Genomic DNA, 24,150 nt, shown 5'->3' on the forward strand with positions numbered 1-24,150 from the left:
GAGTATATACCATTAGAGTCTCAATTGTTATCCCCTCACTTGTAGGTTCGTTTCCCCCCATCCTTCCCTTTTTCCCCCTATTCCCCTCCTCTTGGCCTGTAACAGAAGGGGACCTTCCCCCTCCCCCGCATATGAACACAGCCTATCAGGTCTCATCTGGTTAGGCTGCTTACCCTTCCTCTGAATGTCTCCAGGCCTCCCCACCAAGGGGAAGTGGTCAAATAGCAAGCACCAGAGTTCATGTCAGAGTCAGTCTCCACTCACCACACAACTGTGGAGAATGTGCTGTCCATTGGTTAGGTCTGATTGGGGAGGGTAATGTTTCTTTTATAAATACAAGTGCCCTAGCATTTGGGGCATATATGTTGAGAATTGAGATGCCATCATGGTAGATGTTTGCATGTGCCTCCTTTCTTTTTCTTTTGCTGGTGTGGGATTATTTATTTCCTGTGTTTTTTGGATATAGTTGCCATCACTGAAATGGAGTTTTCTTCTAGTATTTTTCTGTAGGGATGGATTTGTAGATAGATGCTTTTATTTGGTTGTGTCTTGGAATATCTTGTTTTCACCATCTATGGTAATTTAGAGATTTCAGAATATGGTAGTCTGGGCTGGCATCTGTGGTCTCTTAGAGTTTGCAAGACATTTGTTCAGGATCTTTGGCCTTTCGAGACTCTGGTAAGAAGTCAGGTATAATTCTGGTAGGGTTGCCTTAATATGTTACTTAGCCTTTTTTCCTTGAAGCTTTCAATATTCTTTCTTCATTCTGTAGATTTAGTGCTTTTATTATTATGTGAAGGGAGAAATTTTTTCTGATCCGGGCTAATTGGTGTTGTGCATGCTTCTTGTGTGTTTATAGGCATCTCTTTCATTAGGTTGATGAAATTTTCTTCTGTGATTTTATTGAAAATATATTCTGGTCCTTAGATCTGGGACTTTTACCTTCTTTTATTACTATAATTCATAGATTAGGTCTTTTCAAAGTAACACAGATTTCCTGGCACCACTGAGGAATTTTTTAGCTTTCACATTTTCTTTTACTGATGTATCAATTTCTTCTACTGTATCTTCTATGCCTGAGATTCTGTTAAAGATGCTTGGGTCTGTTATTCTGTTCCCTTTCCTAGATTTTCTATGTCCAGGATTCCTTCATATTGTGCTTTATTTATTGCTTCTACTTCCATTTCTAGGTCTTGGACAGTTTTATTCATTTCTCTCACCTGCTTAATTGTGTTTCCCTGTATTTCTTTAAGGGATCTATTAATTTCTTCTTTAAAGGCCTCTATGATCTTCATGAGACCAGAAGTTTGAAATTTTTTTTTTTAGGATTTCCATCTCTTTATTGAGTTTTATTTTCATGTCCTGAATTGTACTACTTACGTCATTCAACTTTTTATGTCTGTTTTCTTGGTCTTCATATAATATTTAGTAATATAGTCTTTGAGCTCATGAAACATAGTTAGAAATGCTACTTTTTTAAAAGTGAATTTTCTCCCCTACCCCACAAACGTGTGAGTGCATAAGTGTGTGTGTGTGTGTGTGTGTGTGTGTGTGTGTGTGTGTGTGTGTGTCTGTGTGTGTTTCTGTGCATATGTGGGGGCATATGTATGTACAGGTGTTTTTGAGTCACCTTATGTGATTGCTATAAAGAAACTTCTGATATTCTGAAAGAGCAATACATACTCTGCAATGACCCATCTTCCAGCTCCTTTACTTGCTGCTTTGATTTCACTGTCATTATGTCATCTAATTTGCTTTCTTAAGAATGATCTATAGGAGTACTTATTTTGGAGGAGACAACCCATCTTTATTATTTATGTATGCATTTTTTCCAGTGGAACTTGGGCATCTGGAGATAGGTCCATAGTTGTAACATTTAGTAAAACATTTTCTTGAAGTTTGAATAACTGGTCTTTCAACTATCCAATTTCATATAATAAAAAGCTTTGAGACAGTTTTGACCCTCTTATTTATACCTACATGTTCTTTTTTATTTTATTTCTTTTTACATGTACATTTATGTTATTACACATAAATAAAATAAACTACATACAGCGGGAAGAAACAGGAAACAATCAGGAATTATATAAATGTTACATTCATAGTGATTTGGCTATCTGTATTTGACAAATTTGAAGTAAACATCTTTTCTATCTTGGTGAGTCTAAAAATCAATATCTATCATATCTCATCTATATTAACTTAAAACATCTGTCTAGATCTAAAACAGCTTAACTCCTAAACAACTAAGCTTAATTGTAAGACTCTACTATATGATCTTCAACCCTATCAGAGACTTGAGAAGGAATAAAACTTAGTTACCCGAGTGAACTGGAAATGACAGTTTATTGACTGAATAGTCACCCAAAACTCTCTATAACATTGGAGCATCCTCATCAGCCTTCTGGCTCAATATATCTGACAGACATATTTGTCTACTGAGGACTTGCTTACCCTGTCTTGGCAGAGTTTGGCCAAAAACTCTGCCTGCATCCAAGCTTGCCCATTTTTAGACAGAATTCTGTCTGTGACAGTAATGAGGACATTTTGCTCAGTGACTGGTTTGTCACATTTGACGCCATCTCCAGAAGAAGGTTCTTTGATGCTCATCATCTTCTTGGAGGTAGACTGGGTGTTGTCAGGAGTTAACCTGTCTTGTCAAAGAATCTTTAGAATAAAAAAAAAAAAATCTTTAAATGCCATATTCTGTAGGTCTCTGAGGATTTTGGAGACTGCATCTATTTTACCTTACATATCTATAGAATCATATCTATATGTTAGGCCTAGGATATATATTCTTGTGATAAAAATAGACTAGTAATTGATATGACCATGATTTGATACATGTATTACTTGATTATACTAAACAGCCTACAATAGCACTTTCAAGGTACTGGAAGTAAACTTTGTATTATAATTGAATTGAATGGGTACAATACCTCATATTAGTGGTATATACACACTATATATAATGTGTGAAAAAATAGTCTTAAATTTGAATTCTATACTGATGTATCAAAATTAAACTTATTTTGCATCAATATACAAAACTCTATACCAATGAATTAAAAATAACCTTATTTGTGAGTAACAATTAAGTTCTTAAGTTGAGGAGTAGATTCAATGATCTACTTGTTGTCCTATCAACCCTATATATTTCTATATCCCCAGTTCTTTCTTTTCAACTCCTATCTCCTTACCTATGAAAGGAAAAATAAAGGAAAAGAGAGAAATTCCTAAGTCCAACCTCATTTTATCTCTGATTAATACCAATAATAACTTATAACCATTCCCAATGAAAATAAGTGTCTGTATCTCAAGAGAGCAAACCGCCCCCCCCTTTTAGGGGAAATGGGGCATTGTTCTCTTAAGGTTTCTTCAGGCTGATTTAAGGTGAATAATACCTTTGTAGGGGTCCAAATAAAATAGAGGAAAGTGGTCAAACAAGCCAGGGGTAGCATTTGTGGTCCAGTTTCAAAATGTTGAGAAATTCCAGGCTTAATAGCAGTTCTATGTGGGACAGTCTGAAATGCTAGATCAATTGAAGTTGGAAGCTTTCTTCAAAGCTGTCCTGTTCTGACAGGTAAGAGCAACTGAAGCTCCTGGGGCTGGAACATGAAGGATGCAGGATGTCAACAGCCAGCATCCTGAGAGGACTGAATCCTGTCAGGGCTGATCCAGTACCAGCATCAGGTTCTTTTGTTCTGAAAACACAATTTCTCATAAGCATTATACAGTTCTAAAATTATAATTGTATGAGATGTGAGGGATGCACAGAAAATTTTACATTTTCTTTTTTATGTATATTTTATTTATTATAGTTTACTTACATTTCAGCCTGAATGCTATCCCCCTTCCCCAGCATCTTCCAATTCCCAGTCTACCTCCCTCTACCTATTCCCCTCCCCTAGACCGCTGGTGGGGGTGCACCCTCCTACCCCAACTGTCTGGTGACAGCCTATTAGGTCTCATCCAGATAGCTTGCATCCTCTTCCTCTGTGTGCCCACTAGGTTGTCTTGCCTCAGGGCAGTGTCCAAATTGTGGGCACCAGAGTTCATATCAGAGATTCAGCAGTAGTTCCCCAATCGCTCCCATACAAAGAAGTGATAGCCTATTGGCTACATCTGAACAGGGGTTCTTGGTTCTCTGCACACACTATCCTTGGCTGATGTATCAGTTTGTATAGTGCCCCCCTCTTCCAAACCCTACCCTCCTGTGTCCAGATAGGTCTAATATCCAAAATATATAAAGAACTGAAGAAATTAAACACCACCAAACCGAATAAACCAATTGAGAAATGGGGCTGGGAACTAAACAGAGAATTCTCAACAGAGGAATATCAAATGGCTGAGAAACACTTAAAGAAATGCTCAACCTCCTTAGTCATCAGGGAAATGCAAATCAAAACAACTCTGAGATTCCATCTTACACCCATCAGAATGGCTAAGATCAAAAAATTCAAGTGACACCACATGCTGGCGAGGATGTGGGGAGAGAGGCACACTCCTTCATTGCTGGTGGGAATGCAAACTGGTACAGCCACTTTGGAAAGCTCCTGCCATATTTTCATCTTAAAGATTTCAAACTTCTGAAAAGTTAAAAATGTCTTTAGAAAAATTTAAAAATAGCTTGTTTATTATTCAAAGTTTATTATATTAATGGTTGAGATGGTAAAAAAAATATAAACTTAATACTCCTGATTATACTAGGGTACACCCTGATGAACCATAGTACACTGAAAACACTGTTTAAATCCATTTAAATACCTAGTGTTCTATTATCATAGTTAACAATATGGAGATTTCAAAATGTAATCTGGTTACCTTAGTAAAAGAGGAATTATGATGAGTTATGGTACCCAATTTTTACAGTATCAGATTACATATTCATAGCCCAGGAAAAAGAGGTAGAAACCCACTTGTAGTTTCTGAACAAATATCACTTTTCCACTGTCATAAATGACCCATCTCCTGTCATTAGAAACTGTCTTTAAGGATATAAATAGTAACTCTATATACTATTATCTTTAAAAATAAATTAGCTTCTTATAAATTTTATTGTATTTATTGTTATTTTCATTTGTTTATTTGGGCAAAAAGTATGTATATGGTCGTTGCCTGTTTATAATTTATATACAGTACTCTAAGCTTTTAATGTCAATATTATGACAGTAATGGAATAATATACCCAGTTACATTTTAATTCTTTTGTATAATCACCTGAATATTTCAACGCATGAAATTATTATTTTAGAAGTTCATACACTGAATCAGAGAATTAGATCCAATGGTAGTGTGGAATACCAGAAGGATTTGGGAAAGTGGTACATAGAAACAAACACTGAAGAAGTTACTTCTATTTTATTGCTATTGATTTTTGTGTGAAGATACATTGCATTTTAGTTTAGGAGTTTTGAATGTACTGCTTTTGTATTTGTGGCAACAGTTACTCAGGTTCGAAATGAACGTACCATATATCCACAAAAGCTTATACTTATGAGAATAAATGAGTCAACAATACTTCAAATGCAAATCGCAACTGTATTAGTAATGTACATGCATCTTTCTAAATAAAGGCTCATTCAAAAATTCTGCTAATAGTTGTGACTTATTTTGAACAAGTGGGATAATCAATGTGTCCATCAATGCACTGTGTATGAAATGCAGGTGATCCTCTTCCCTTTATATATCCAGTTTTACACACAAATTCAATATTATCCCCTGATTGGATATACATTTTTTTAGTTTCTCTCCATTTGAGAATTATGTTATTTCTTTCCATAATGTCTTCTAATATTATACATGCATCTGAAAGAAAAATTACCCAAAGTTCATTAAGTAATACATAAATCTACAGAAACTTGGCTTTCAAGCAGTATTCTTCAAACTATTTCAAAAACCTGTATGAAATAGGTACATAAAATTAGTAAATATTGAGCAGAAAATAATGTCAGAATAATGTTTAGTATGAGAATTAGATTTTCTCAGAAAATTGGCAATAGTTCTACTTCAAGACCCAGATATACAAACTAGAGAGATGGCTCAGAGGATAAGAGCACTGACTGCTCTTCCAAGTGTCCTGAATTCATCAGCATATGGTAGCTCACAACCATCTATAACGTGATCAAATGTCCTCTTCTGGCATGCAGGTGTACAAATAAGCAGAGCACTGTATACATAATAAATACATTACAAAAGACTCCAGCTATACCACTCCTGGGCATATACCTGAAAGGTGCTCCACCATACAAGGACATTTGCTCAACTATGTTCATAGCAACTTTATTCATAATAGCCATAATCTAGAAACAACCTAGATGTTCCTCAGCTGAAGAGTGGATAAAGAAATTGTGGTACATTTACAGAATGGAATACTACTCAGCTATTAAAAAACAAGGACATATTGAAATTTGTAGGCAAATGGATGGAACCAGAAAAGATCATCCTGAGTGAGGTAACCCCAGACCCAGAAAGGCACGCATGGTGTATACTCACTTATAAGTGGATATTAGCCCAACACAGATATCCTCTGAGAAACTCCACCCAGCGGGGGATTGGGACAGATGCTGGGACTTGCTGCTGTACTCAAGGTGGAGTGCTGAATGTGGTATGGAAGAATGGGGGAATAGAAGGACCCAGAAAGTTCAGGAAACCATCAAGGCCAGTTATCTAGACAAGGGCTGGGGGTAGGGATGGGGGCTACACAAATTGTTACACCAACCAAGGACATTGCATGCAGTGAACCTAGACCCCTGTTCAGATCTAGTCAATGGACATCCATGCTCCATGGTTGTGGGGAGAGTGGGAACTGCTTCTGATATAAACTCTGGTGTCCCAGATTTGACCACTTCCCCTTGGTGGGGAGGCACCATGGGCACACAGAGGAAGGGGACGCAAGCTGTCTGGATGAGAGCTGATAGGCTGTGGTCATATGGTCATATGGTGTGGGAGGAGGAGGATCTCTTTTCATAGAAGAGGCACTTCCTGGTGTCTAAGCATTAAAATAGATGAGCACGTGGTGACTACACCTCTATATACCTTGAAGTGATCAAATCTAGCTTTCCTCCCACACCTCTGTCCTTTTCCAATAGCTCACCTAATTTTACTAACCACTGCCCCACATTCAAGAAATATTTGAGTCTTACTTTTCACTGTGTGGGAAGGAACACAAAGGAATTCTCTTCCTGTTTCTGGATGGTTTTACTTAATAGACACCACTAGGATTTTCTCACTCAAACAATAAAGACATTTTCTATTTTCTACTATGTTTGAACAACATTTCTTTACATATATATTCTTTATATACTCATCATCAGTAGTTAAGATGAAAAAATTGTTGGGACTCCCTTCAGTTGATGAATGTGTGGCCTGGCCTTGTTAGAGGATCTGTGCTTCTGGTGGGTGGACTTTGAGGTTCCTAAAACCCAATGGCCTTTTCCTTTGTCTTCAGATCTGAGTGTAGAGCTGTCTGCTTCTTCTCTAACATGTCTGCCTGCATGCAACCATGCTTCCCTCCATTGATATAGTGAACTAAACCCATGACACCATAAATACTGTCTTCTACAAGAGATGCTGTGTTCATGGTGTCTCCTCACAGCAATAAAAACTGACTAAGAAAACAAGAATGGAAATATCATGCTGGCCCCAGTTTTACAGACATCAATGCATTAATAAAAACTCAATAATACAAAATATCATATATAAGATCAGTTATCATCCTGTGACTTGTGGCTCTTTGGGGGCTGAATGACCCTTTCACAGTGATCACTTAAGACCATCTGAAAGCACAGATATTTATATTACAATATATATATATATATATATATATATATATATATATATATATAATAGTAGCAAAATTACAGCTATGAAGTAGCAGCAAAAACAATTTTATGGTTGACAGTCACCACAACATGAAGAAACAAATTAAAGGATTGCAGCATTAGGAAGGCTGAGAACCACTGACATATAATTTTATTTGTCTACTATTTTCTATAAAAGAAATCTGATATTTTTTATTTCTCACATGCTGACAATGGGAAGTCAAGCAATCACCTAAACAGTACTTTTAATCATTGAATGTTCTATTTTACACAAAAAATCCTAATCATGAATATGAATTTTCACAATCTATGAAAAAAGGGTACTTACGTAAACATTTTGGTGGCGCTGACCACTCTCCATTTCTACATGTTATTGCCTTGCTTCCCTGCATTTTATACAAGGATTGGCACTGATATTCAACTGATGATAAAGGCGCATACACTGGTAACGGGAAGGAAGTGATGTCTCCGTTGTCAATAGGTGGAGGACGCCCACATTTCCCTTTTGAATCTAAGAAGACAGCATTTGAATATTTGAGAGATCAAGTCAAAATACTGGCTTACACAGAACCAATAAGAATAGGGTGCTAAATAAGACCTATTGATAGATTTGGGACTACACAAATGATTGCTTAAGGACAATTGAATCCTATAAACTAAGAATTACATTGTAAGTACTTCCTTCTCACCCAAAACAATTATTGAGATGGAGCAAGCATGTCAGCCCTGAAACTTTCCAGTGATAGCAAATGTTTTCTCAGGTGCTGAATACACCGATGCCAATGCAGACAGGCAGAGTCTCTCTGTTTCAAAACACTAGAGTATTTATTGTCCTTCTGTCCACATGTTATTGACCTGCTTTATTATTTTCTTGTAGAAACACACATTTGTTGATAAGAATTTAAAGTTTAGAAACACACAGAAGGCAAAAAGGCCTTGCTGGGTTCTTGATATGGTAATTAGTATTGGCATCTATATGTTAATACTTTTGCTAAGTACAACTGATATTTTTGGACATAATATGTGTAGTAAGCAATATAAAGAGTGGAGACATTCAGAGTTCTTATGTAAGAAATTTAGGACTCAATGAACTGCATAATGATAGGTTATTTGGTTCTCTTTGGGGCTGCTAATTGTCTTGATGAGGACATAGGAGAAGATCATCATTACATAGTGACAGTTTATTCTGATAAATTTGAATTTAACAGGGATATTTTGAAACAAACTGAACTCAAATATTGTTAGAAAAACAAAACATTTTTAGTTTTAAGGAGTATGAGAAAAATTTGGGCATAAGGCAAGTGCACGAATATTGAAGAGCTGAGTAAATTCAAACTGGATAAGTCCCCTGGACCTTAGACTGGTATATATTATATATATATATTAGAAATATCATCTTGTGACGAGAAGTTTACAGGCAGAATGGGCTGGTGACAAGCAAGTGAGATTCCTAAATTAAACCCACTGTTTTTGCAACTCTGAGTGATGGGTAAGCCCTGATTGAGGAATGGTCCCAGGAACTTTATGTCTACACTGCTTCTTGCTGCTGATATACTTTTCCATGCTTGTAATTGCTGTGTCCCTCATATATATTGAATGAGGTGGAGAGAACCTCACTGCCCATTATTTCATGGGTATTTACCCACTCTGTTGGCAAAGTTTCTGCAGAATCTGTACAAAGATGTACTTCCACATAATAATGCTGTTAGATAGACTTGGGACAAATTTATGATCGAGTTAAACATTATGTGATCACAAATCTTGGTGTGCACTATGAAAAGTAAGAACTATTGCTTTAAAATTATAATGAGTGTATAGAACGAAAGACATAGAAATGCTACATTTAACTTATAATGAACCCATGGAGCCAAGATATAGTTAAAATGTTTAGTTAGGTTTGAGTCTTAATGGAAAGGTATATAAACAATAATCCTGCTGTAACCCCTTGTACCCTGTTAACCTTAAATCTTGATAACCTATGACATGAAAAACTATTGTTCTGAACTCACAATGAACTTGTGGGATGTAGAGATAGATAAATGATGTTTAGTTAGATATGAGTCTTAATGGAAAAACATATAATCAATAATTCTGCTGTGTAACAAATTTTGTGATAATTGCTTTTATGGCTATGAGGTAATTTTTCTTCTGATGTAAAGAACTTTGCTTGAGAGGATATAAAAAGCATGAAGAGAAAATAAACAGTATACATTAGAGCCTGCTCTACCCACCACCAAATGTGTATATGTATATATACATATAGATGTGTCCGTGAAACTTTTAGAGCATGCTCATCAGGGCTTTGCTGTGTTACCAGATTTGTGTATGTATATATGTATGTACATAAAATAGTTTAAGCTTTCTCTATCCATGCAATGTGCAACTATGTATAACTCTGCATATCTGTATATTTGCTGTGTATGTATGCATGTATGTAAGTGTGAAATGTTGAAGCCCCTTGGCTTCATCCATTGAATGTGTGTGTGATTTTTCTCTTTCTCTTTCTTGCTAGTTCACAAGAAGTTAATGAGCTCCAAGATTCTTTCTGGCTGGCTGCTCTGAGCTGTTGGTTGGTCTTTTACTGGTTTAGGTAATTAAGTTTCTTTTCTTTTTTTAAAATTTTATTTTATTAATTTATTCATATTACATCTCAATGGTTATCCCTTCCCTTGTATCCTTCAATTCCTCCCTCCCTCCCATTTTCCCCTTACTCCCCCCCCCCTATGACTGTGACTGACGGAGACTTCCTCCCCCGGTATATGCTCATAGGGTATCAAGTCTCTTCTTGGTAGCCTGGTATCCTTCCTCTGAATGCCACCAGGTCTCCCTATTCAGGGGACATGGTCAAATAAGAGGCACCAGTGGTGGCACACGCCGGTAGGATTTGCTGAAGGAGGCAGAGGAAGTTTCTTTTCTTAACAGCCTACTGCTAATCAGCAGGGGATTCTGTGACTCGAAAGCCATCAACCTGACCTTATGGTCAGAATATTCTCCACAGTTGAGTGGAGAGTGTGATATGACTTTCTCACGTACTCTGGTGCCTCACATTTGACCATGTCCCCTGGAGGGGGAGACCTGGTGGCACTCAGAGAAAGGACAGCAGGTAGCCAAGAAGAGACTTGATACCCTATGAGAATATACAGGGGGAGGTAATCCCCCTCAGGAACAGTCATAGGGGAGGGGAATAATGGGAAAATGGGGGGGGGGAGGAATGGGAGGATACAAGGGATGGGATAAACATTGAGATGTAACAAGAATAAATTAATTAAAAAAAAAAAAGAGTTAAGGAGAGCTTAGAGCTAGCTAGACACAAACAGTGGCGAGCCCCTTCGGATTCTTTCTCAGGCTGATATAAATCTGCCTTGGTTTTACCCTGGTATCAAAGCGGGACTTTGGCAATCTTGAACAAAGATCAGTAGAAAGTCATCACCAGCCACTCTAGACCAAGGTCCAAAAGAAAGTGACTTCTCATCTATTACCATGGAAGTCACATGAAGTAATAGATAATGAATGCCAGCCCTGAATTCTATATCCTGTGGTAATAGCTTTTTGAATAAGGACACTTGTGAGGACATTGTCAGATAAAAGAAAATAAGGGAGATTGATCTCCAGCAGAGAGTTCCCCATAAAGGATAACTACTGCATTTCATTACAGAAATTAAGACATTGAGAGAAAAGTAACTGGTAGAAGGAATTTTCAATTATGTTTTTCTTTAGATGAAACCTAGCAATTGAGAATGGTGCTAAATAAAAGCAGTAGGAAATATTAAGGGAATTCTTATGTAAAACATGGGAAGTAGAAATGGTAAATGGATTTTACAGGTAAGTACAGTTTTCAGATTTCCATTTAAATGTAAAAGGTCAGCATTAGTACAGGATGGCGTGCATGCATGCACACACACACAAACACACAAATGCACACACACACAGATTCTCAAATTGTACACTCAACACCAATTAAAGATGCATATGAAAATAAAATTCTTGAGAACTGCTCCTCCAAAGGAAGGGGAAAAAGAGAAATAAGACTGAAAAACAGGCAATGTAAAACAAATGAACAAAAGGACAGATGTCTCTTTCTAACACATTAATAACTTTTTCACATTAACTGATCTGAATACAGAAATTTGAGAACTGTACTAGTTAGTTGAAGACTCCTTATAGATATGATGTAAATTAGTGCTTCATCAGTATATAGTTCATATTCAATAGTAAGTGGCTTACTGAGATGATCAAATAAAATATCCTAATATCCAAACCAATTAGAGAAAAGGAGATATAAGCAAGACTTCAACTGTAAGATAAATCTGTGACAATGTATCTACAAATCTTTACAACCTACAGTATTTTCCAAACTGGGTCTATACAGATTCCCTAAAGGACTTTATAGAAAATCAAGCTCTCAAGTTTAGATGCATTTCTATTTAAGATATCTAGAATGAGCTCCTTAGTGTTAATTTACATTTACAAAACATGGTCCAAAGATACTAATGATACTGGTTGTGGAACCATACTCTGGAGATCGTTATCCAATCAGCTTGGCCATTGGATTTTCAGTTCCACGCTTTTATTTTAAACATAAACCAACATCATCTTGCTTTAAAAGCTAAACTCTGACCACACTTAAATTATAGTAGACTTGAAACTTTAATAAATACATGTTGAAATTACTGAAAAGATAGAAAAGTTGCTTTTCAACCCTGGCCACTCAGTACTTTCCAAGATGGCCTCAGGGCTGTTGTAAACTTTCTGAGAAAAACCACATCCTGATACCTGTCCCAAACACTTAACAGCACATGGTGTCCTGAACTGAGCTCTTGCCCTCTCAGGGATAAAATAACTAGTAACCAATCATATTAAAGGTCAACTAACCAATCATGTTTGCGCTAAGTTCTGCTTCTGTAAGAGTATAAAAGACCCAAGCTTTGCTTATTCAGGGTCTTCAGCTCAGTAGAGCTTGGTAGACCCCATCACAATGGGTCAATAAAGCATCTCTTGCTGATTGCACTTGACTGGACTCTTGTGTTTCATTGGATTCCAGGAAGTACGACCTAGCCCCCCAGGTCTTACACTGCATTAAACTACCTTTGCATGCTGGCTGTCCATCTCACTTGCTATTAACACATGTCACAATGTTGGACCCATCTATATAATAATTATGTTAACATTTGAATGTCACTTGTTCTCCTGATGTATATGAATATTTTTTTTCACTTGTTCAAGTATGGCATTTTCAAACATGGGTAAATTGTCACAATCAGTTTCTGAAAAAATAAGAATGTATATGTATTTGTTTTCAGAAAATTGTAGAATATAATATATATGAAGCAATATGTAGGTTCACAGAGAATAATAAATATAGTATGTTCCCCATTTTGACTAAATTACATTGAACTGTTCCATATTTATAAAAATAAATAAAATAAACAAGGTAGATTCAGAATCCTTATGACTATAATTATAATTCTTGAGACTTTTAAATTTTGCATCCAATTTTTTTATCTTGCACTTTCCACACTTATGGTATATTTCTCCTTTATATTTTATCAAATGTAAATTATCCATAATGATAATTTCAAAAGCTTAAAGCATTGTTGTTATAGTGATATTGCAGCTAAAACTGTTATTACAGTGATGAGCCTGTTAAGCAGAGCCAGTGCATTCGAGAAGTCTGAGGATGCTGATAGCTCAGACTATATGAAGTGAATATAAACTGGTTGGTCTCAAAAAATAAAACTGTTTTTACTAGTGTTGTATTTGCCTTCCAACATCCAGAATATTCCAAAAAAAAAAAACCTTCTTAAATGCTAGAATTATAGCTAACTTTTTATTTGTGCCATATTTAACTTGAATTAGATTATGTATTATACAAAGAATGAATATATAACTATATTTATGCAAACTGGTGGCTGGGACAACTTTCCTCCTACACATTCAATAAATGCTGGTCCACCAATTCCAAAAACTTCAGAAAATTGTAAGTAAATTCTTTTCCATATTGGTAACTGTCTAGGTCATGAGACAATATACAACCTCACGAGGTCCCATTTCACTTACCAGGAAAGTGGGACGGGGGGAGGACATCCTATTGGGACTCTAGGTGAGAGATGCATGGGAGAATAGGGAAATAGAATGATCCAGACGGTCCTAGAAACCTACAAGAAGAACATTATGATGGGCAGATCTGGGCTCAGGGGTCCAGCACAAACTATGATACTAGCCAAGGACAATATATGCAGTAAACTTCAAACCCCTACCCAGATCTAGCCAATGGACAGGATATTCTCCACAGTTGAGTGGAAAGTGGGGACTGACTTTCACACAAACTCTGGTGCCTCAAATTTGACCACATCCCCTGGATGGGGAGGCCTAGTGGCACTCAAAGGAAGGACAGCAGACTACCAAGAAGAGACTTGATACCCTATGAGAATATACAGGGGGAGGAGGTCCCCCTCAGTCACAGTCATGGGCGGGGTGCAGTAGGATGAAAGTGGGAGGGAGAGAGGAATGGGAGGATGCTAGGGATGGGATAACAATTGAGATGTAATATAAATAAGTTAATAAATATATATATATATATTAAAAAAAGAGACACAATACCCTGATGAACTGAGGGTGGGGGCGCACAAGGAAGTCATGAAAAACCACAATGATAATAACATAGTGAAATGATTCCACATTGCACTAATTTAGAAATTCACTTGTATGTGTCACTTCTAGATGCAGCAGTACAAGAAGGAAATGTTACCAAGAAAGATACGCCATCATAAATGAGGTGGGCAGTGCTTACTAAGGCCACCGTCTGTTGTCTTGTATCTGTCAAACAGATTGAGAACTGAGAAAGAACTTGACATCAATGTCTGACAAATCATGAGTGACAAATGGAGAAAAAAACCCAAAGAATTAATACAGTCAGGAAACGTATTATATATTGAGTGGGAGAGGGGAATCACACTGTGGGAAAAAGACAATTTAACACCTGTTGTCAAATCAATTACTACAACTCGCATGAGCAGCTGAAGTCAGTAGACCCTACATCATATTTAGAAACAGAAATATACGAGCAAAAGTAGATTTGAAGACAATTAATACAATTAACTAAAACAGTATAGGTTGAATTATGCAAGTAGAAATCTAAGATTATAATATACAAATGACTATATTTATCAATCAAAATTATTCTTCCTTCTGGTTATGATCAAAGTAGACTACTGGTAATGATTTATTTTAAAACCAGAATTGAATTCCCTGCTGTTCTCACCGACACACCGAGGTGGAGAGCTCCACTTTCCCATGTGGCAGGTCACCCCATGCTCCTCAGATAGTCTGAAACCTTCATCACAGGCATAACTGAGCGTAGTGCCGTGTTCATGAAAACTAGACTCAACTGCATCTCTCCTTCCTTCTGATGAGCTGGGTAATTTAATAAATCCATGTTCTATTTCAGGGGGCTGGGAACATGGAATTTTTGCTACAAGAACAGAAAATATAATCAAGCTGAAATAAAAAGTTTACATTGGAAAATAAAAACAAACTGCTTGGATCATGTCTTTATAGTATTTATGTTATGCCCTTGTTTTTCAATAACCCCCTTCACCTGAGTTCTCTTCGATATTCAAAGAAAGAATGTTGCAAAGTGAGTCATAGCTACTGACCAATGCAGCGTGGTAATGACTGCCACCTTCCATCTTTGCACACCATTTCATCTGTGTCCTGAGTTTGGTAATTTTCTTGGCAAAGAACAGATACTTTTTCTCCATCCCAATATTTCACTGTGGTTTCAATCACTTGGGCGTTTGGTACCTGTGGTGGAGGAGGGCAGGGATATTTCTCTGCTCCAAGAAAAACATCAAAATCAGAGTTATTGACTAAAGACAGTATCTTAAATTACTAAAGTAATAGTTTTCATTAAGTAGTAAATTAGTTATGTCTACATAATAATTATGTATATTTTATACTCTTCACCTTGTACAGAAAGTTAATATCTTTTCTTGTTCAGCTCTAGATTGCTTCTCATGCGTTCTTTTTTAAAGCAGTCTTGCATTATTTTTATAAAACTTATTTTAAATATTTCCAGCCTTTATAATATTTTAATGGAATTATATACTTAAATATATTAAGGTTATATGGAGGTTTCTCTGGTGCTATCTATGGATAGCTGTGATCTAATATGTTTTATTAGATTAAAAGCCCTCATTAGACAGTTTACCAATGAAAGTTGATTAATCAAAGTGATGCTTACATTCGGTTAATATGCTGGTGACTTTTGTCATCTTTGTGATGAAATACCTGGCAAAAAAACAACTTTAGAGGTGAAATAAGGAAGAAAAAAAAGAAGGAAAAAAGGGTTTAATTTAGCTCATCAAGCAAGGAAATCATGGCTGCCAAAGTGCGGAGCTGCTCATATGCTACTTGTTGTCAGGAAGCACAAAAAAAAAAAAAAAAAAAAAAAAAAAAAAAAAAAAAAAAAAATTAGCACTGGTATTCAGGTCAACTCTCCCTTTACTCTAAGATCCCTAATCATACAATTTTGTCACCTATCTTTATAATGGCCCCTCTCACCTCAGTTAACCCAAACTAGAAATGTCCTCTCAGTCTTACTCAGGGCTGTTTCCTAGGTGATTATAGATTCTGTCAAGTGTTAATCAATGTGGAATTAATTCTTGGTCTATTAGAGTATGGAGTATATACACAAATGGTCTGTAGTATGTTATTCAAATTTTCCATTACCCTGGGCATACCATTTAATGAGAACTGGTTAGAGATGTGAAAAATTATGGCATGGATCTAGGATAATAAATATTAGTGCTTGTATTAACATACCTCTGAGAAGTTTTGTTTAAGTCACTACAAAATCAAACACCTTAGATTAATCTTTCAGATTCATAATATGAAAGTGTGCTTTCTTAGTGTTATTAATGACTTCAATCTTTTATACTTTTGCTTAAGTACAGCAGAATGACTAAAAAGAAAGTAGCACTTGTGTAGTAAATACATTTTTCACAATCTATGAACAACTAGGTAGCCATACAGGAAAAAACAAAAATTACCACTTTACTTCATACTATAATCAAAATGATATCAGATATTATAAAACCAGAGGCATCTACAGAACAACATGTGAATTCATGAACATAAATGTTATAGGATTATTTTGATATGGCATGAAAGTAGTTTTCTGTGAATTTTAGTCTTTAAGAAATAATTTAAGGCTGGGCGTGGTGATACACACCTGTAACCCCAGAACTTGAGGAGGCAGAGGGAGTTAGAGCTCTGTGAGTTCATGGCAGCCTAGGTCACTTATATATAAACTATATATACATAGTTTAAAATATCAAATCAGCCAGGGCATCCAAAATGACAGTGACGAGATAGGAAAGCAAAAATAATGGAATGTATAAATTGCTATTTACATAGAATTGGAGATGTCACGAGTCAGTTTTCTGGATAAAAAGATTGATTGTTACAAGAATGAATAGGTTATTAAATTGGCAATATAGAAATGCATGATGATCCAGCACAGGCATAGGAAATGCACAGCACATTCATTGTGGTAAAAGAATTACAAGTAACGTAAGAGTAATGTACCACTAGGACACATCCTGGTCAAGTCTCTTTTGTGTGTTTTTTTATTAATTTATTCTTGTTACATCTCAATGTTTATCCCATCCCTTTTATCCTACCATTCTTCCCTCCCTCCTCTTTTGTGTTTTATACTAACAGTAGCTAACAAATTCATATAGTAATTTCTAAATCATCTTCTATTTTACAAATGTTATTTTTGCAGTATGTCAGCTATGAGACTGCGTCTTCTTATAGGACAGGGATTCTGAATCCATACAATCTCAAATGCATGCTCACCTAAATAACACCTGCATGATGAAAATATAAGTTGACATGTCAACATGGACAGAAAAAATATTACAAGGCCTTTCCTCTAGATGAAGAGATACAGGTAATTAATGGCTATCTATAATGGGAAAATCAGTCTTTTCCAAGCATGAATGAGCCAATAAGTAGGTTACCTAATCTTATGCATTTAGTCCTAAACCCATATACATAAAAGAAATACTAAATGGATTCATCAGACTCAATTTATATATACAAGTTGGAGTGAAAGGGAGACAGGTGGAAATGATATAAATACAGGATTCACATGAAATTCTCAAAAAACATTACATTGCTTTAAGTACTCAATGATACTACTATTACAGATGATAAAAGGCTAGGATAATCGCTAGAATACAGAATAATTAAGAGCTTACTTGTACAAGTTGGTTCCGGATCCCATCTTCCATTGACACAGATTGAGTGGTCATACCCCTGCTTTCCTCTACATTTGTAGCTCATGCTAGTGTTATGATTAAATTCATTCTCCCAGGCCTTTTTTTTTTTTTTTTTGCCCATCCTGCAGTTGACAATGGCGCTTTACACTTCTCAAGTTGATCTGTTGCTGTAGGAAAACATTTCCATGAAATATAAAAACAAGTACAGGAGTGAGCTAGCTGCTACATTGAAAGTAGCTGTGTAGTCATTGTACAATGAAACTGTGATTCGTATCTATAAACTCTGACAGCTAAAATGCGGAGATTCACCATGCAGCAGTGGTGTATCGTGGGAGTACTAGGTCTCACATCCAATCTTTCACAACTTAGCGCTTACGTCATGCAGGGCTTCTTTAGGTGTTTGGCAACTGCATGTGCATCGGAAATCACTGTCTCAGGTGCTCTACCTAAGAAATGATTATGACATGACCAGCGTTGCTCCCATACTTGAAAGCTGTGAAAATGTTCACATTTTTCGCTCTCCCATTATATTATCTTTAGTCTATAATGGTAAGAAAAACTAAGATTAAAAACTAATGCAGATAAGATATAAGAAGTTTCTAGCTTAAATTTCATTTTTGATGTATATAATATGAGAAAAGACCGTCTAACATATATTGGGTAAAAAACAAATATTTCAAAATATCTTATGAGAGACTGAATTGGTGTAAGAAATTAGAAGGCATCTAACTCTTTTATATTCCCTTTATGAGTGTATAAGAAGCTGTTTCATATGCTAGGTCATCTTATAATATGACAATATGAAGTCACAATAATGAAACTGCTTGGTTGTGTTATGAGTTAAATAAGAGCTATATAGTTCTTTTAGTATGCTGTATATTTTAATTTCTCAGTGAAGATGAGAGTTCTTTTTGATTGTGAGAAACATTAATATTTGTTAATATAAATGGAGACTGAGATGAGTATAAAAAATAAATAATAGCCAAAGTACTACACTTGTTTTAAAGTACTACATTTGTTTCAAAACACTACTACACGTGTTTAAAAAAACATTTAAAATATTGACCAGAAAAATTTAAGCTATCAAGATACCTGCAAATTAGTCACTTTCTTAAGCTTGGTTCACAGGGAGAAAAAGCTGGTGTTCCATAAAGACAAGTGAAGAAAGGCATATAGTTAAGGGAGCATGGTAACTGTGAAGAAATCTCTTATTTCTCAAAAGAAAACTAAACCTATGAAAAATAGTAACAAAGTGAGAGGCTAAAATCTTTGTATGGTAAGATTAACTTTGTAGCACTCTTGACATAACAGGAGAGAGTCATCTGAAGGTGGCTGCAGGCTGATTAACCTCAGAACAGAACCTCTGAAGTCTGAACAAATCATAAAGCAGAATTTTGTAGGTAGAATGTAGAGTTGAGTCTCATGCCTGACATTATGGCTGACTCTCTCTCATATGATTTTTGTGGTTGTTGTTGTTAAACAGCTTTAAAACAGTGATGAGCATAGCTTTTATAGAATTGAATGCAATGATTTGACATAATGAATTTATTTAGCAAAAAGTGTAACAATTAGTAAGTGGCAGTATTAATTTAAATGAGAAACTCTTTCAGACTTGGTTTGCCTTCTGGGCATGAGAATATATTATTAAGCAACACAGGCCTAAGAGACCTTTCTAAAGGAGTTCTATGTTTCCCTGACATTATCCAACACCTAAAATGCCAAGGAATTGTAAAGATTGGACACCAAGCACACTGATGAACGAACGATCCAGGATTACTATAAGAAACACCTCAGTTTCAGAGAGAAGTGAATGTAGGTGCCAAGATGCTTTCAGCTACTTGTTAAAGATTCAACCACCAAAAGAAGAGAGTGATTCATTGCAGTGTGAAGTAGTTTATGGGGTTTTGTTTCCCACCCACCTCCAAACTTTTTGGTATAGCTGAGTTTCTAAGACTGATGACAGGGACTACTGTCCCAGCTTAAGTGCATTAACTCCAACTTGCAGCATGCAGACTAGAAAGAAGCTTCACAGAAGTTCTGAGAAAGGAAAGTTTGTTATAGGAGAAGAGGAAATAGGTGATTTGCCCATTTTATTTCTTAGCTTTCCAAGACCTGGAAGAAGAGTGTCATATAGTACCGGCAATGATATTTTTGTAATGTAGTCATATCTTATTGGGTAATAGTATTTCAATTTCACTCACATTAAAATTTATAACTAAAAACTAGATTTGAGAGACTAAACAACAAACATTTTCAAGTTGTATTATTAATTTATGTTCAAAAGTAGACATGTACTAAATTATAAACACTAGTTTGTATTTGTATTATTTAAGTAGAGACCCAAGAAGATTATTAACTATAGAATATATACTAGGAAATATTTCTGCAATAAAAATATTATGTTTTATAAAGTGTCAATTTGAGACACAGAGACTTACCAACACATTGAGGAAGCTGGGTCCATCTTCCAGTAATGCAAGAAACTGAACCACGTCCAATCATTGTGAAGGTGTCTGCACAAGTGAACTGCACTGAATCTCCGTGGTGGTAGGGAGGGACAGAAAACTGGACAGAGCCATGCTCAAGTTCAGGAATGTCTCCACATGTTCTCTCCTCCTCTGTAGATGTTTCACAAAAGTGTATTTATGATCAAGGCATTACATGAGATACAAAACAATGTTTAAGTATTAATGTTCTAATTACCAACACATATCGGCAAGGATGTCCACTTCCCATCAACACACTCTATCTTATTGGGTCCCTTCAGTAGAAAGCTAGGTTTGCAATCAAATTCCACCACCTCACCATGGCTGTATTCTATTTTCTTTGTTCCCTTAACGTCCCCATTGAGTAGTTCAGGATGTTGACCACATGATCTTACTTGACCTATTACAGAAATATGTGTAAATAAATGAAAATGTCCATCTTTAGTCTAAAACCCTAGTAAGTGTAGAAATTAAAACAGGTATTCAGCATATCACTTTTTATTATGCTCTTACAAATAAATAGTATTTAATTTAGATTCACATTCCACAGTTGCAAAACACCTATTAAAATAGCATTGTAAGTATATTGAAGGTGAAACAGTATTTGGTAAACTTGATGCTTTGAAGACACTTGCAGACCATTCAGCAATTGTGTTTGTGTCAATTATAGTGATTTTTACATTCATGTGCAATATTTTATCATATAGTTATCATTTTATAAAAAATACCAACACTCTAGCAAGTATCTAATTAATATTTTAATTTATTTAATGCCTGTTATTAAATTAATTAAAATCTGCTTTCCTACATACTCTAATGCAATGTGAGGGAAGGCCTGTCTTATAAAAATGCTAGCATTAATGGTAACATAGACAAAAGGAAAGAATTATTTTTGGTCTCAACCATTGATACACATTTTAAGAAGCAACTTAACCTGAGATTAGCCTTGTATACAAGTGACTGTGTCCTAGCCACACAAAACATATCCTTCTTGCGTGTCTATATATCTGGATACTCTTTAGACTATAAAACATCCTGCAAGACTGAGGAATATCAGGAGAAGAAAAATAAACTTTTTGATTCTCATTTATCAAATGTAAAACAGATACTGACCTTTACATGTTGGGAAACTAGGGGACCATCCAAAGTGGTAGCATTGCACTGAATCTGGTCCAACTCTGTGTCCTTTTCGGCAAGAGAATTCCAACAACTCTCCAACTTTATATTTTTCTTGCTTGGGGTTAACATTTAAGTGTTGTTCTAGTATGGGAATGCTGCATTCTCTTTCTTGAAAAGTAAGATCATTAGAATATACAGTTAATCATTGATAAGTAGGTTTATCTCTCTCATATACATTCACAGGGAATTGTCAGTAACCCTCTTCTTCATGAAATATGCCGCCTATTAGCAATAATATGGTCCCTAAATCACTATAGATGTCAATGAGAAACAATATATTAGCCACAAAACTGATTAATAAAATCAACTTATTTTCAATGGATCTCATTTGCTTTTTGTGCTTTCACCTCCTACTAATAACTGTTGATTATTCTGACTCAAATTAAGAATGTGTAACATTCTCCATTACAATTTTTTTTTTAATATTTGGCATTGTTGGGTGTTACTAAAAAAAAGAAAAACAAAAACAAAAAAATTCTTCCTTGAAATATCTTTTTTTTCTAATTTAAAAATTATAAATCCTTGTTATTAGCTTCTTTAGGTTTGTGGATTGTAATATGGTTATTCTGTATTATATTGCTAATATCTACTTATTAGTGAATATATACCATGCATGTCTCTCTGGGAATGGGTTACTTCACTCAGGATCATTTCTTTTTTTCTAGGTCCATCCATTTGCCTGAAAGTTTCAATGATGTCCTAGTTTTTGATAGCTGAATAGTATTTCATTGTGTAGATGTACCACAATTTCTTTATCCATTTTTCCATTGAGGGATATCTGGGTTGTTTCTAGTTTCTGGCTATTATAAATATTGATATGAACATAGTTGAGCAAATATCCTTGTTGTATGGTGGAGCGTCTTTTAGGTATATGCCCATGAGGGGTATAGCTGGGTCTTGACGGGGAGTTATTCTCAATTTTCTCAGAAAGCACCAGATTGATTTCCACAGTGATTGTATAAGATTGCACTTCCACCAGCAATGAAGGAGTGTTCCCCTTTCTCCACATCTTAGCCTGCATGTGCTGTCACTTAAGTTTTTTACCTTAGCCATTCTGTTAGGTGTGTGATGGAATCTCAGAGTTGTTTTTATTTACATTTCCCAGATGGCTAAATTCTCATTCAGAAGGGCAAATAGAATAGACCCTGGAAGCAGTTGAAGATGGGAGCCTTCCAAAGTTGTCCTCTGAAAGACTCCACCCAGCAGGGGATCACAGTAGAAGATGAGTCTCACAGCCACACTTCGGGCAGAGTGTGTTGAGGCCTGACCCTTTCAAGTAGCATAACTATACATATTTTTATTTCAGGCCCACCAGCCATATCATCTCAGCTCATTGCTGTTGTCAAAGAATCCCTATACAAGATCAGATGGACCATAAACTGTGTTTATGTTCAATGAGAAACTCTGTGGCTGGTTGTTCCCAGACATTCCCTAACCGGAAGCCCAGTTGCCCCGATTGCTAGGCACACTTTCAAGGTCAGCTAGAACTATACTTCAATCACTGATATGTGATTAATTAAAATTTTTTGAAACCAGGACTCATTATGCAGCCCAAAGTGTCCTCAAACTTAAAATCTCTTGTTCCAGGATCCTAAGGGTTGGAATGACAAGTCTGTGTCATCTACACCTGATGAATTCATTATTTAAAAAATGTCAGGCCAGTGAAATGGCTCATCAGGGATAATGCGGACCTCCCACCCTGGTGACCTGAGTTCAATCCCTGGGACCCATATCATGAAAAGAGAGAGCTGATTCTTAAAGGTTCTCTAGCATTTACATATGGTATGTATTAGCTCTTAAACTCAAGACAAATGACAACTGAGGTGCCTATTTAACATATCAATGTAGATGCTGACTATCTCTCTCAGCATTACCAATGCTTTTAAAAAGTTCAGGCTCCTCTTAGCACTTTTCTCCACATCCTAAACCCCAACCTCTTCATACCTGGGGTTCCAGGGTTCCACTGTCCTTGCTCCAGCTGCTCTTCCATATATAAACCAGCCATTTTGGCTATGCAGTTCCTTGTGCTCTGGGTCTCTAGGTTCTCAGGACCTCTCTTTGCTCTCTCTCTCTCTTATAGCCTCATAAAGTTTCTCCCAAACTCATACGTAGAAGAAGTCAGGTCTTTATTTCATTTTCATTCAATGTGCACACTTCCATAAACACACACATGCATGCATCTACACATACAGATAAATAAATGAATGTAACCAAATAGCAAAAACAAATATTGCCATATTTAATCTTCAAAACAGATCTTTCTCCAAGTTTATATTAAACCAGAGGCAGGTTCTAGGAAATTCAATTTTTTACATAACACATAAGTATTTATTTATTTATTTTTATTTTGTAAAAGAAAATTCCAGAGAACATAGT

General features: G+C 35.9%; 1 protein-coding gene across 1 annotated transcript in view; it reads right to left on the bottom strand.

Annotated features, from left to right (window-relative positions):
* Positions 1 to 5,332: 5,332 nt before the first annotated feature.
* Positions 5,333 to 24,150, bottom strand: part of LOC127191078 (complement factor H-like) — a 147,537-nt gene continuing 128,719 nt past the window's right edge. Inside the window, exons 18-19 of the mRNA XM_051148318.1 lie at positions 8,152 to 8,334; positions 5,333 to 5,808 (exon numbers count right to left, since the gene is read on the bottom strand). Of these exons, the coding sequence (XP_051004275.1) occupies positions 5,609 to 5,808; positions 8,152 to 8,334 (383 nt within the window). The 3' untranslated portion in view covers positions 5,333 to 5,608. The remainder of the gene's footprint in view (positions 5,809 to 8,151; positions 8,335 to 24,150) is intronic.

This window comes from Acomys russatus, chromosome 6, assembly GCF_903995435.1.
Source record: "Acomys russatus chromosome 6, mAcoRus1.1, whole genome shotgun sequence".
Classification (NCBI taxonomy): Eukaryota; Metazoa; Chordata; class Mammalia; order Rodentia; family Muridae; genus Acomys; species Acomys russatus.